Raw genomic sequence first — 13,361 nt, forward strand, 5'->3', positions numbered from 1 at the left:
TTCAACAAGTGCCATATACTCTGCTTCAGTCGTCGATAAAGCCACTACGCTTTGTAGACTCGATCTCCAGCTGATTGTATTCCCACCAGCCTTGAAAACATAACCTGAGATCGACCTCCTCTTGTCCAGATCCGAAGCAAAATCAGAATCACAGAAACCTTCAACATTAAACGCCTCATTCTTCCTGAAGCACAGTTTCAGATCTTGTGTTCCTTTCAGGTACCTCAATACCCACTTAACCGCAGTCCAATGAACCATCCCAGGCTTACTCATAAACCTGCTAACCAACCCCAACCCATACGCCAGATCACACCTCGTGCCTATCATAGCATACATTATGCTTCCGATAGCATTAGCATATGGAATATCATCCATACATGTCTCTGCTTCACCATCTGCTACAGCTGACAATTTGAAATGTGCACCAACAGGTGTTGATACACTCTTTGACTCATCCATGTCGAATACCTTGAGAATCTTCCTGATATAACCAGATTGAGACAGTGTTAGAATCTCCTTTGCACGATCTCTCTCAATATCCATTCCCAAAATCCGTCTTGCTGGACCCAAGTCCTTCATCTCAAATCTGCTGCTCAACAACTGCTTCACTTTCCTGATCTCTGCCGCATCCTTTGATGCAACCAACATATCATCCACGTATAGCAACAAATAGATGTATGTACCTTTGGTTACCTCCTTGATGTAAACACAGTGATCATATTCACTCTTCACAAAACCGTGACTAACCACAAACTGATCAAAACACTTGTTCCATTGTCTTGGTGCCTGCTTTAGTCCATAAAGAGCCTTCTGAAGTAGACAGACGTGATCCTCTTTCCCTTTAACCTGAAATCCCTCTGGTTGCTCCATGTAAATCTCTTCTTCAAGTGTACCATGAAGAAACGCAGTCTTTACATCAAGTTGCTCAAGCTCCAAATCCTGATTCACTGTAATTGACAACAAGAACCTTATGGATACATGCTTCACGACGGGTGAAAACACATCTTGATAATCAATACCCTCCCTCTGAGAGTATCCCTTAGCAACTAACCGAGCCTTGAATCTAGGCTTCTCAACACCAGGTATACCAGACTTCAACTTAAAGACCCACTTGCAGCCTATCACCTTACGCTTACTAGGCCTCTTCACAAGCTTCCAGGTTTGGTTCTTATCCAGTGAAGTCATCTCTTCACCACATGCTTCAGCCCACTGCTTTCGCTCTTCGCTGTTCATCGCTCCATGATAGTCTTGAGGTTCTTCAGCACATACATCATCAGCTACATATAGTGCAAACGCTGCTACATCATCTGAGTCGAAGTACCGTGCAGGTGGCACTATTCTTCTCCGAACTCTATCTCTTGCTAGCTGATATCCTTCAAGACTTTCACCTTGTTTGTCACCTACGTCACCAGCTGACTCAACTGTTTCTTCAACAGCTCCACCTGAAGTATCAACTTCCGGTCCTGACGCAGATCCTGCTGTATTTTCCAGCACCGTCTGATTTCTTAGCTCCTCTGTGACATCTGCTTTCTTCTTGCAGACATCCAAATCCTTGTAGACTTTATCTTCTGTAAATACCACATTCCTGCTTATAACACACTTCTCCTCATCAAGAAGCCAAACCTTGTATCCTTTCACACCCACTGGATAACTTATGAAGATTCCCTTTTTAGCTCTGGCCTTGAGCTTTCCTTGATCTGCATGGACGTAAACCATTGATCCAAATCTTCTCAGGTGCAGATAACCGGGCTTCTTACCCAACCAAAGTTCCTCCGGAATGTTCCCATCTATGGCAGAAGATGGACTCATGTTTGTCACATATGCTGACGTAGATACTGCTTCAGCCCAGAATTTTTCCTCTAGACCCGACTCAACCAGAAAACATCTCACCTTTTCCATCAGAGTCCTGTTCATACGTTCAGCTACACTGTTCTGCTGTGGTGTATATGCACAAGTCATATGTCTCTTGATTCCATGTTGCTTACAGAAGCTGTCAAACTCTGTGTTGCAGAATTCAAGTCCATTGTCTGTTCTAAGACAACACACCTTCTTCTTGACTTGATTCTCGACCAGCTTCTTCCATTCACAGAATTTACTAAAGGCTTCTCCTTTAGTAGCTAAGAAATATACCCAGACCTTCCTTGTATAATCATCGATAATAGACAGGAAGTATTGCTTCCCTGACAGACTTGGTGTCACACTTGGAGATCCCCATAGATCAGCATGTACATACTTGAGAGCTTCACCTGTATCATGTTTCCCGATGCTGAAGCTTACTCTCTTCTGCTTCCCCATCACACAGCTCTCACAGAAATCCAAATCACCAATCCTCCTCTTATCAATCACCCCTTTCTGGGCTAGAATCTGTAGATTCTTCATGCTCATGTGCCCAAGACGTCTATGCCACAAGACTGTCTCATCCTTAGATGGTTTCTTCTTGACACTGCAGTTTACTTCACCTGACACAGTCTCACCATCTAACAGGTACAATGACCCGGACAAGGTTCCCTGAAGTGCTAGCTTACCATGCTTGTAAAACCTAGTCTTCCCATGTCCACCACTATGCTCAAAGCCCAATAAATCCAAGGTTCCCGTGGATATCAAGTTCCTTCTTAATTCCGGAATATACCTGACATTCGTGAGTGTCTTAACCGAACCTCCATAAGCTTTGATGTTGATTGTACCAATCCCTTGCACTCCAACCGCGCAATCATTACCAAGAAGAACTTGTCCTGAAGTCAGCTCTTGAAACTTGTGAAACCAATCCCTCCTACACGTCATGTGGTAAGAACATCCAGAATCAATCACCCACTTATCATGATGCCACTTATCTCCTACCGAAAGTGCATCATCGTCTGAATCAGGATCTATCACAACCGCTGCCTCAGCTTCTTCTTCACCTCCGCCATACTTCTTCTTGTATGCATAACACTCCCTTTTGGTGTGTCCCTGCTTCTTGCAGAACCAGCAAGTTATCCTAGACCCTGAGATCGATCTAGACTTGCCCTTACCATTCCTCACAGGATCCTTCTTCTCAGTTCTTCCTCTAGCATAATGACCTTCACCAATATCATGTGAAGCCGAAGAAGATTTCAGATCCTGATCTTTAGACCTTGCTGCACTTGTCACCTCTTCCAACGACAATGTATCCTTGCCGTACTTAAGCGTTTCCTTGAGAGAGTTGAACCGTGAAGGAAGCGAATTCAGGAGCAGAATCGCTTGTACCTCCTCTGACACAGTTACATTCACGCTTGACAGGTGAGAGACAATCTTCAAGAAGTCATCGATATTCTCATCCATACTCCGAGTATCAACCATCTTGAAGGTATAGAACTTGTGCTGCAAGTGAATTCTATTCGGTAGAGTCTTTGAGAGATATAACCTCTCCAGTGTAGACCATGTAGAAGCAGCTGTAGTACACAACTCGATCTTCCTTAACACATGATCCCCAACATTGAGAATGATCAGATTCATCGCCTTCTCTGATCTTTCAAGCCTTTCAGCTTCCTCTTTCTCTAACCGCTCTTTGTAAACATCCTCGTCTTCATCCTTCTTCCTAGCTGAGACAGAAGGTGACTCGGACTCTTCTAATACATCCTTTAGACCAAGGACAGACAGATGCGCAAGCATCCTCTTCTTCCACAACGAGAAGTCTCCCTTCCCATCGAACCGCTCCACCTCAATTCTTACTTTAGTAGACATTGAGAACACCACCTAAGGCTCTGATACCACTTTGTTGGGAAAACTCACCACACAAACTCGCTGAAGCACTCTCTGTTGCACTTGTCGTAGTACGTTAGAAAGTATGAGTTTGTAGATCTATGGAGAACAGAAGAAGAACACGGAATTATAGAAGATAGACACAAGAATTTGATATCCCAGGGTTCACCTAAATGTGGTTACGTCCCTGGGGCCTGGCAATGAGGCAAATCACTATAATCTCAAGTACAAGATATAGTACCTCTCTCTCTCACAACCAAAGCTTACAACCAAGCTAGGTCTTTCTTGCACAGATCGTTACAAAGACTTTTTTTTTTTTAGAGAAGAGTGCACACAAGCTCCTCTTATATAGTAGGAGTTTATTACATTAACCTAGTTGGATTAGGGCATTCGCCCCTTTCCATAAACCTATTAGGAAATATTCCAAAATACTTGCAACTTCCATAACTCCATGAGAAGTAATATTTTCAGGAACCTATCACCTTCAATAAAGTGATATTTCATTTTCCTAATATGACATCCTTGTCTTGGTTTAAGTTATGCGATCTTGTTTGATTTCCATCACCAATCTTGACTGACGAAGTCCCTGTAGTATTCGCTGACGTAGTTTCTGAGGTAGTCTCTGACGTAGTCTCGAATCCCAACAAAATTAGAAAGAAAAAAACATAGGGGAGTGGGAACAAAGAGATTTTATGTGATTGGAGCCAAAGTCGAAAAATGCCGTAGAACTCTCCAAACTTTGCCACAATTTCAAAATTTTCAATAACTATCACTATTAATTTTCCCCCATATCTACGTACACGACAGCAGTCTTGTTTTGTTTTTTACGTTTTAGAAATTAGAACCTCATTATTGTATTTTGGTCGTAAAGATAAAATTTAAGAAAAACAAATAAAAGGACCACAGTTGCTTGGCTACGAGTCTAGTCGTTTCTCAACAGACCAATCAGCAACGGCTATAGCCCACTCACGGACTCACTCACACTTTCACTAGTGGCTCAAGACGCCAATTCCTACGCGCTTCAGTTCTTGCACTACCCACAGTCCCAATGCGATTCTTCTCGGAAAACATTATTTTGACCGCCTTGGGTAAAAATAAAAAGAACTCTTTTTTTACGAAATACATGATTCTGTTAACACCAACAGCGCAGTAACTTTTACTAGATGTTTATGATAAATCCAACACTTTTCTTACTAACATTCATAATGACTTGTACTATTAGTATAAAGTTTACAAGATACGAAAAAAAAACATAAAAAAGCATATAACAATAACCAAACTTATGAAAGCCTTTTTTTTCAAAAAAAAAAAATAACCAAACTTACACGTACCATGTCGTTTTCTCCTACCTACACAGTTCAATGGAACGTTAGGTGTAATTTGCACCGTAAGTTAGTACTATATCGTAGGCCGTTTTTATATAGAGTTATTTTGTAAAGGTTCGTAAAGCTGAAAAATAATAATAAATTTATCGATCTTGTTGATACAAAAATAAATATATTCACTGCCTAAAAAAATTTCACCACAAGCACGTGATCCACTTCATAGCCTCCCCAAAACTCTCTACTAGTCCAAGCGGACTTTAGAGCTTTGCCAAAAAAAAAAGAAGTAAAATAAAAATGTCACTGAAGCTTTTCCTCTTCTTCTTCCTCCTCCTCCATGTCTCCGCCGGAATCTCGTCACCGGAGCCGAACTACTTCAACTCCCTTCTTCCTTCCGACGCAGTCGCTTTACTCTCTTTCAAATCCACCGCCGATCTCGACAACAAGCTCCTCTACTCCCTCACAGAGCGTTACGACTACTGCCAATGGCGCGGCGTCAAATGCGCACAGGGCCGCGTCGTCCGCCTCGTTCTCTCCGGCGTCGGCCTCCGCGGCTACTTCTCTTCCGCCACTCTCAGCCGCCTCGACCAGCTCCGAGTCCTGAGCCTCGAAAACAACTCCCTCTTCGGCCCGGTTCCCGATCTCTCCCCTCTCGTCAACCTCAAGTCTCTCTTCCTCAGCCGGAACGAGTTCGACGGAGCTTTCCCTCCTTCGATCCTCTCCCTCCACCGGTTGATGATTCTCTCTCTCTCCCACAACAACTTCACCGGTCAGATTCCAGCTCAGATAACCGCTCTCGACCGGTTAACTTCATTAAATCTCGAGTTTAACCGGTTTAACGGAACGCTCCCGTCGCTTAACCAGTCGTTTCTCACTTCCTTCAACGTCTCCGTTAACAACTTAACGGGAGTCATCCCGGTTACAACGACTCTCTCCAGATTCGACGCGACGTCGTTTAAGTCTAACCCGGGGCTATGCGGGGAGATTATTAACAGAGCTTGCGCTTCTTCACGCTCGCCCTTCTTCGGTTCAAGTAACAAAACGTCGTCGTCTTCTTCTTCTTCGTCGCAAGCTCCGTTGGGGCAAAGCGCTCAGGCGCAGAACGGAGGAGCGGTGGTTATCTCTCCTGTGGTTTCCAGGAAGAAAGGTAATAAAGAGAACGGATTGGTTCTCGGGTTCACCGTCGGTCTCGCTTCTCTCATCGTCCTCGGTCTCTGCCTCGTCGTCTTCTCTCTCGTTATAAAGAAACAACACAACGATAACGAGGTTTACGAGCCGAGTCACAAAGGAGACGCCTCTTCCTCCTCACAACAACAACAACAACAACACCAGAACACAAGAGCTGTTCCAGTTTTGAATCCGAACTCAACAAACTCAAGCTCCGTGGAGAAGCTTCAGTTCCAAGCCACCACCACTGAGCCGCAGAGCCGAGTCCCGAACAGCGGGAATCTGATCTTCTGCGGCGGAGGGGGGGAGACGAGTCAAGGGATGTACACTCTGGAGCAGCTGATGCGAGCTTCGGCGGAGCTTCTGGGGAGAGGATCGGTGGGGATTACGTACAAGGCGGTGTTTGATAATCAGCTCATCGTGACGGTGAAGAGGCTTGACGCGGCTAAGACGGCGGTGACGAGCGAGGAGGCGTTCGAGAACCACATGGAGATTGTTGGTGGGCTCGGTCACCAGAATCTTGTTCCGATTAGAGCTTACTTTCAGTCTAACGGAGAGAGACTCATCATCTTCGATTACCAACCCAATGGAAGCCTTTTCAATCTCATTCACGGTAAGTAACGTTCATACTTCTTCTCTTTCAAAGGTTGAGTTTTTAGGGTTTTAGTTTTTAAACTCAGCGAGTCACCACCACCGAGTTGTGGATTTACTTTACTTTAATTAATCACCGTTTAATTTTTTTTTGAAAATGTGGGTCATTAGTTTAGGGTCTTAATCATGATGACGTGACAAATCGTATGTTGTTTTTGACTATAACTATACTTTATTTTAAATCTTAAACCCTAATGCACGAGTCTTTCAGTGTGGCGGGTTTTGTGCACAGCTTATTAGTACTGAACCTGATGAACTGAAGCTGACCACACAGCGACAATTGCGGGTCTTACTTTTGTAATAATATTATATTTTAAGAAAAAGTTTTTGTTCGTTTGTTCTTTTTTTTTCTTCTGAAGTCTTCGTTGAAATTACTTGACATTAGTGGAAGAAGACAGAAACCTGGTGGAACTCTGTGCTGTTTTTTCACGTGAAATCTCATCTTTTGCCATCACTCTGTGTCTACACCTTTGCGTTAATGCGCTTATATGCCGGACAAATATTAAACAAATAAATGATTTTTTTTACATGCACTTGTGATGAACCTTAGAAATTACATTAAGAATGTTTGTTTTCTGTTGCTCCCAATTCCCATATTGCTGCTCCATGGTTAGGACCAAATGAGACTAATATTCCAATATTTTCACAGGTTCTAGATCCTCGAGAGCAAAGCCATTACATTGGACATCATGTTTGAAGATTGCAGAAGATGTTGCTCAAGGCTTATATCACATTCACCAAACATCGTCAGCATTGGTCCATGGAAACCTTAAATCAACAAACATCCTCCTCGGACAAGACTTCGAAGCTTGTTTAACTGATTACTGCCTCAGCGTCTTAACAGATTCCTCTTCTTCTTCTAATGATGATGATCCTGACTCTTCCTCTTACAAAGCCCCTGAGATCAGAAAATCATCTCGTAGACCAACTTCCAAATGCGACGTCTATTCGTTCGGTGTCTTGATCTTTGAGCTTTTGACCGGTAAGAACGCATCTAGGCATCCGTTTATGGCTCCTCATGATATGCTTGATTGGGTTAGAGCGATGAGAGAAGAAGAGGAAGGTGCAGAGGATAATAGGCTTGGGATGATGACTGAAACAGCTTGTCTTTGCCGTGTGACGTCCCCAGAGCAAAGACCGACGATGAAACAAGTGATCAAGATGATTCAGGAGATTAAGGAGAGTGTTTTGGCGGAAGAGAACGATCCTTTCCAGTGAAACGAATCTCGTAGGGCTTCCTCCCACCAGTTTTCCCAGTGGAGGGGGTTAATTTAGTCAAAAGGAGAGTATAGATGCGTAAAATGTAATTTTCTTAGGATGTGGGGTCGGATTTGTAATATCGTTGAACTTTGCAGAGCAAAAGTCAAACAAAGATGCTTTTTTTGTCTTTTCCGTAGATGACCTATGAAAGTTGGAAACCAAATGCGTTGGCAAAATATAAAAATTTAAAACTAAGCAGTGCAATGCAAATACGTGGTGGAGAATACAAAAAAAAAGTATACAATTGAGCCCATTGGTCTAAGAATAAAAGCCCATTTCTAAGTTGCAGCTAACTTACAAGGCCTAGTTTGATACATCCGGTCCATTGATACGGATATTTACACCAAAGATTTTTTTTTGTTATTTTAAACTTTCGAGTGTTATCATCGTTTTCTATCTATCTATCTAGTGGATTCGTATATTAGAACTGTGTTGACTTACTGTTACTCTGATATTCAGCCGCCTCGTGGATTCAGAAATATCTAGAAAGATTTATTTTTCCACGATCTAAGGCAGCTTAATAAATTACGTTTCTGTTTGTTTGTTTTTTTTTTTTTGTTAAGTACGTTTCTGTTTGCTACCTAAGCTGTTAAAGTGCTAAGCATTCTTTTAGCATTAGTGGTATTATGTTGCGAGATTTAATATTTTAGGATGCGAATTATTTATTGAAGTAAACGGTGAAGTATATGTTTATTTCAAGGGGGTATATAACAACAACGATATAAAACAACATGATATTTAAATAAATGGCAACCCATTTTAAAAAATAAAAATAAAACCTAAACAAAGTGGTCCATTTTCTATTAAAATGAATTGATTTTTCTATTTTTGCTTTTCCGTGGTAATTGGCGCCATGTTCACGTGCCAACTGGGTCACAGCTAAAAGTTTAATTGTTATATCACATTTTCCCTACGAACTTCTATCTATTGAAATTATTTGTTTTGTAAATGTGAATATTAGTAAAATTTAAACCAAAGTCGTGGGAACAATCCAAATACCCTACCCTACATATTTCTTATAACACATATTTCATTATTATTAGTCTATTTAAATAAATCTTTTGCGTGTAACGATTACCGAATGAGCGTCGAATTATTATGAAAGGAACATAAATTGTTACTTAACATCATTATATATTTCCTTGTCGGCACAATAATTTTTTTATATTATCGGAATAATCGTAATATATACATATACGCTTACGTTTATATATCGAGGACCACCGAACAAAGTTTGGAAAACATTAAAGAAAATGCCTTATAATGTGTCCATTTGTAAAATTGTGACTTACGGTATAAATAGTAGATGTGTTCACATCACAAGAATATTATTGAAATCGTGAAGAAAACGAGTCAAGAGAGCAGCAACATCATATAATATGGTTCAGCTTACTAATATTTAAGATTATAGTCTAATCATGTATAAGCTGTCGATAACCCATTAGAATAAAGATCATTATCCATATAAATTTGAATGAAGAAAATACAACTCGACACTCCTGAAAATAACATAAAACAATTATTGGAAGATCGCTTCAATCGGGGATTGACATATTGCTAATCGTAATCAATCTCCCACCTGCTGTATATAATATCCACAAATTATAGTTTACCAATTACTTTATGTAAGTTTTTATTTTAGATATTTGTGTAAGTTATTTACGATATATAAAGACAGCACTAAGAGCCAGTTATAACTCTTAATCTATTTTTTTGTCTCTTGTTTATGATCTTAATATCTTTGTTCTGGATTTACTTTTCATTATCTCGCACGTTACGTTTTCATTTCGTGGGAATTCACCATAGAATGTTATCATTGTTTTGGTGAAAACTTATAGATGCTCCGATTCTTTAAAATCGAATCAACTAATCTTCTTTGGAAGTTCGGATTTAGAAAAAAATAAGATTTAAAAAATAGCAAAACAAATCAAAGAAAAAAAACAAGTGATAATATCATTTTATTTATTTATATTATTTTAAAGTTGATTTAAAACGAACTAGGGGAGAAACTAAATCATTATATTAATAAAATTTTGGGAAAATACATTGTTGTGACAAAATTATTAGATAACATAAGAGCATATCGAAATCCACTTCATATTTTATTGCAAAATAGAGTGAATAATAGAGTAATGAAGCAAAAAAAAAGTAAATACTCCATATAAGAATAATAATTTTTTTTTTGTTCGTTACTCTGTTTTCTATTCTATTTTGAAGTAAAATACGGAGTGAATTTGAATATGTTCTACTCTATCACTAATAGGCTGACCATGGTTAGTGTTACTATGTTCTTATATTACTATTTTGTTGATCATATATTGGTTTGTTGCTGTAGTTATTATAGTATTGCTTGGAAACAAAATTATTAACTCGTAATGTTACTTTTCTATGTTTCCAAACACTTTGATTGCTTTGGTATGTTTGTATAATAACATTCTCAATGACCATTATTAGTTTAAGTGGGTGGAAATACACCAAATATATACCGAAAGTAACCCTGAGAATATCAAAAAGAGAAAACTGGGAAACATGACAAAACTGATAATAACGGGGGAATGAAAAGGACAAGAAGGACAATGCATAATACGTGTCGTAATTTGAGTACACAGAAAGTCAATTCCTAACGGTATCCAGTCACCGACCACCGACCTAACTTTCTTCTCCACTACCCCTATTCCGTATCTCGTAGGTATTTTATACACCGTGTGGCGTGTACTATATAACTCCACGTACCGTAACAATGTTCCAAAATGGTAATACATAGTACATACACAAATTTTGGCCGTAACAATGTTCGAAAGACTGCAAATTTTTTGCTAATCAATAAAAATGTAAACAAAAATACAAAAAACTTTAAATTAAAAAATAAGTTTTAGTAGATTATTTTTAAAAATCAATATTTTTACATTATTAAATTATATGATTATATCAATTTAAAATTTTAAATAAATTGTAATATTTTTATTATGAATAATTATGATGTAAATAATGTTATTTTATAATTTTTATACTATTATAAGATGTCAATCTATTATTAAAAATGTATTGAAAACAAGCTAAATATTTATAATAAAATTAGTATTTTTAATAAATTTAATTTTCACATTTAAAATAATTAGTTTAACTATTAGTGTTTGTTTTTAAAGCAAAAAAATAATATCATACAAAATATTTTAGTTAACATAATATGTATTTCGGTATTCTATATTTTAAAAAAAATCTACAGTTTAATTAATTTTTCACATCTTATTTATTTTCCCATGATTATGAGATAAAGCGATATTTACCAATCAAAGTTTTTATAGAAAAATTAGGAGAGCCCACTTAACCTTTTGTGAAATATTAATACATTTCTGTGCAAGAAATATTTATCTGTTTAGAATTATGTATTTTCCAAATAATTAATTGGTTTTAGTTAGCTTTTTATTGTATAGTGATGAAAGTACTTATGCTCATTGAAAGGCTCTTTTCAGAATAAAATTCAAAAATGTATATTATATATATAAAAAAGGAAGTCATGAATACAAAAAGAAAATGGTCTTCATATGACTCACCGATTTGATATTTTACACAGTGCTTTTAGCCTCGTATTTTCTTATTGCGTAATAATTGTTTTCATAAATAAATTACAGCATTGAGAAAGATTTCAGTTAATAATCAAGAAGGTTTTGGTCATGAAATATAACGTATCTCTATATTGCCTCTGTTGTCTATCTGGACAAGGAGTCCAGGTATCTTTCGTATAAATTTATAGAATCTGGTTAAATACTTTAATATACACAACATTATATAAATATGTTAGGTATATAAGTACCAGGGTATATTCGTGGATAACATATTTAAATAGTAAAAAAAAGAGGAGGTTTTGCGTGCTATTTACTATAATATATATATGGATAGTAGAATATTAATCAGAGAGAAAAGGAAGAAATAATATCAATTATAGTATTAATCTGCGCATGTCATCTCCACCACCTCTGCTTCCGCCCTATCCTCTTAAAAAAACTTTCTGTTCCATTAAAATACAATCAAAACAGAAGATACAGCTTTCATCATCGGCCCAATATTCATTTATTTTATAATACTAATATTTTAACTGATAATTGAGAAGAAAAAAAAATTGTTATAACTACAAAAACGAATCCACCACCCATGAGTCCATGACACCAAGTTTTATCTTTAAAATCCAACTAACCAAAATTCTCTTTCTCTCTACTTTTTCTCTCTTGTCGGTGAATTTGGATTTGTCTACTCTCTCCATCCCACCATCATAATACCACCTGCAACCCTTCCCTCTTCTCTTTATCTCTCTCCGACATATTAATTCTCTGTCATAGTCTCTCTCTCTCTCTCTGGCGAAACCCAGATCGAAAAAGTCGGTCAGTTCCTCTTAAAAAAAAGTCTGTTTCTTTGGAGGGATTCAAGATCCTCCATGGACGGAGTAGCTAACGTAGCAGTCTCCGGGACGACGACGACGACGAGGAAGAGAGAGAGACCTTACAAGGGTATAAGGATGAGGAAGTGGGGCAAATGGGTCGCGGAGATTCGCGAGCCTAACAAGCGCTCTAGGCTATGGCTCGGCTCTTACTCCACCCCCGAGGCCGCTGCTCGGGCCTACGACACCGCCGTTTTCTACCTCAGAGGACCCACGGCGAGGCTCAACTTCCCCGAGCTTCTCACCGGAGAGAAATTCACCGAGGAGGACATGTCGGCCGCCACGATTCGGAAGAAAGCGACGGAGGTCGGCGCTCAGGTCGACGCTTTGGGCTCGGCGGTGCTGGATAACCGCCACCGTATTTTTGGTCAGGATCGAGAGAGTTCTGATGATGATAACAAGAACTTTCATCGGAATTATCAAAACGAAGATGAAGATGAGAAGAGGTTGAAGAGTGGCGGGTGGTTATTGGAACGGGTTGACTTGAATAAACTACCCGACCCGGAGAGCTCCGATGAAGACTGGGAGACCAAATGATAATAATATTATTTAATATAATTGGAGCGGCCACGGTGGCCGCTCCTAACGCACGCCTCCGCCTACCTCTGCGAAAATCATTTAGCGCCGTTTATGTTTTTTTTTTTGCATTAATTATCTGAAATTTTAGGGTTTTAGTTGGTTTTTTTTTTTGCTTCTTTCTTGTCTTTTATTACGTGTTTTGGTGGTTTATCGAATTTTAGGCTATTGCTTAAAGAATGCAAAATGTATATTACAACTCATTATTACTTATTAATGAACCCCCCCGA

General features: G+C 38.8%; 2 protein-coding genes across 2 annotated transcripts; both read left to right on the plus strand.

Annotated features, from left to right (window-relative positions):
- The first annotated feature begins 5,257 nt into the window (after positions 1 to 5,257).
- LOC108813001 (probable inactive receptor kinase At5g67200) lies at positions 5,258 to 8,249 on the plus strand. The gene is made up of 2 exons (XM_018585417.2): positions 5,258 to 6,822; positions 7,510 to 8,249. Exons 1-2 carry the CDS (start codon positions 5,340 to 5,342, stop codon positions 8,076 to 8,078), a joined length of 2,052 nt encoding a protein of 683 aa, XP_018440919.1. The 5' UTR covers positions 5,258 to 5,339; the 3' UTR covers positions 8,079 to 8,249.
- A 4,039-nt stretch (positions 8,250 to 12,288) lies between these two features.
- LOC108806654 (ethylene-responsive transcription factor ERF010) lies at positions 12,289 to 13,361 on the plus strand. Its single transcript, XM_018578823.2, has one exon. The coding sequence runs from the start codon at positions 12,553 to 12,555 to the stop codon at positions 13,090 to 13,092; it is 540 nt and encodes a 179-aa protein (XP_018434325.2). The 5' UTR covers positions 12,289 to 12,552; the 3' UTR covers positions 13,093 to 13,361.

Source organism: Raphanus sativus, chromosome 6 (assembly GCF_000801105.2).
Source record: "Raphanus sativus cultivar WK10039 chromosome 6, ASM80110v3, whole genome shotgun sequence".
Taxonomy (NCBI): domain Eukaryota; kingdom Viridiplantae; phylum Streptophyta; class Magnoliopsida; order Brassicales; family Brassicaceae; genus Raphanus; species Raphanus sativus.

What these genes read in the sequence shown, in the direction of transcription:
- LOC108813001 (XM_018585417.2), top strand. Translation starts at nt 5,340, where the DNA reads ATGTCACTGAAGCTTTTCCTCTTCTTCTTCCTCCTCCTCCATGTCTCC. An exon ending in CCTTTTCAATCTCATTCACG is followed by an intron (nt 6,823 to 7,509) that starts GTAAGTAACGTT and finishes ATATTTTCACAG; the next exon opens with GTTCTAGATCCTCGAGAGCA.
- LOC108806654 (XM_018578823.2), top strand. Translation starts at nt 12,553, where the DNA reads ATGGACGGAGTAGCTAACGTAGCAGTCTCCGGGACGACGACGACGACG.